Source organism: Penaeus monodon, chromosome 34, assembly GCF_015228065.2.
Source record: "Penaeus monodon isolate SGIC_2016 chromosome 34, NSTDA_Pmon_1, whole genome shotgun sequence".
Taxonomy (NCBI): domain Eukaryota; kingdom Metazoa; phylum Arthropoda; class Malacostraca; order Decapoda; family Penaeidae; genus Penaeus; species Penaeus monodon.
Window position 1 is genome coordinate 8393797 of NC_051419.1, and position 292 is coordinate 8394088.

At 50.3% G+C, this 292-nt stretch overlaps 1 protein-coding gene across 1 annotated transcript in view; it reads right to left on the reverse strand.

Annotated features, from left to right (window-relative positions):
* Positions 1–292, reverse strand: part of LOC119594567 (anoctamin-8-like) — a gene marked incomplete in the record, with an annotated part of 84413 nt that overhangs the window by 45326 nt on the left and 38795 nt on the right. The window contains 1 exon segment of the mRNA XM_037943602.1: positions 136–239. Coding sequence (XP_037799530.1) covers positions 136–239 — 104 coding nt within the window.

The window sequence follows — 292 nt, forward strand, 5'->3', positions numbered from 1 at the left end:
CTATCAATCTTTATATCTATCCATCTCCCAACTCTTCAAAATGAAAAGAAACTCGTACATTACCTCCAACCCCAAACCATGGAGATCCTGCCCACAACCCAAGTCAAAAATGCTCACATCCGAACACCTCCTCACCTGGAATATGGCGAGCTCCGTGTGCGAAAGTTCCCTGAGGCCGCCTCCGTACTCCGTCTTCGTCCGTTTCACTAGACGCATTTCCTCGCCTCCTTTAATCAACCTGCAGTGGGTGTTGGCATCCATTTGGCACCGTCCGTGGCACCATTTGGCATCC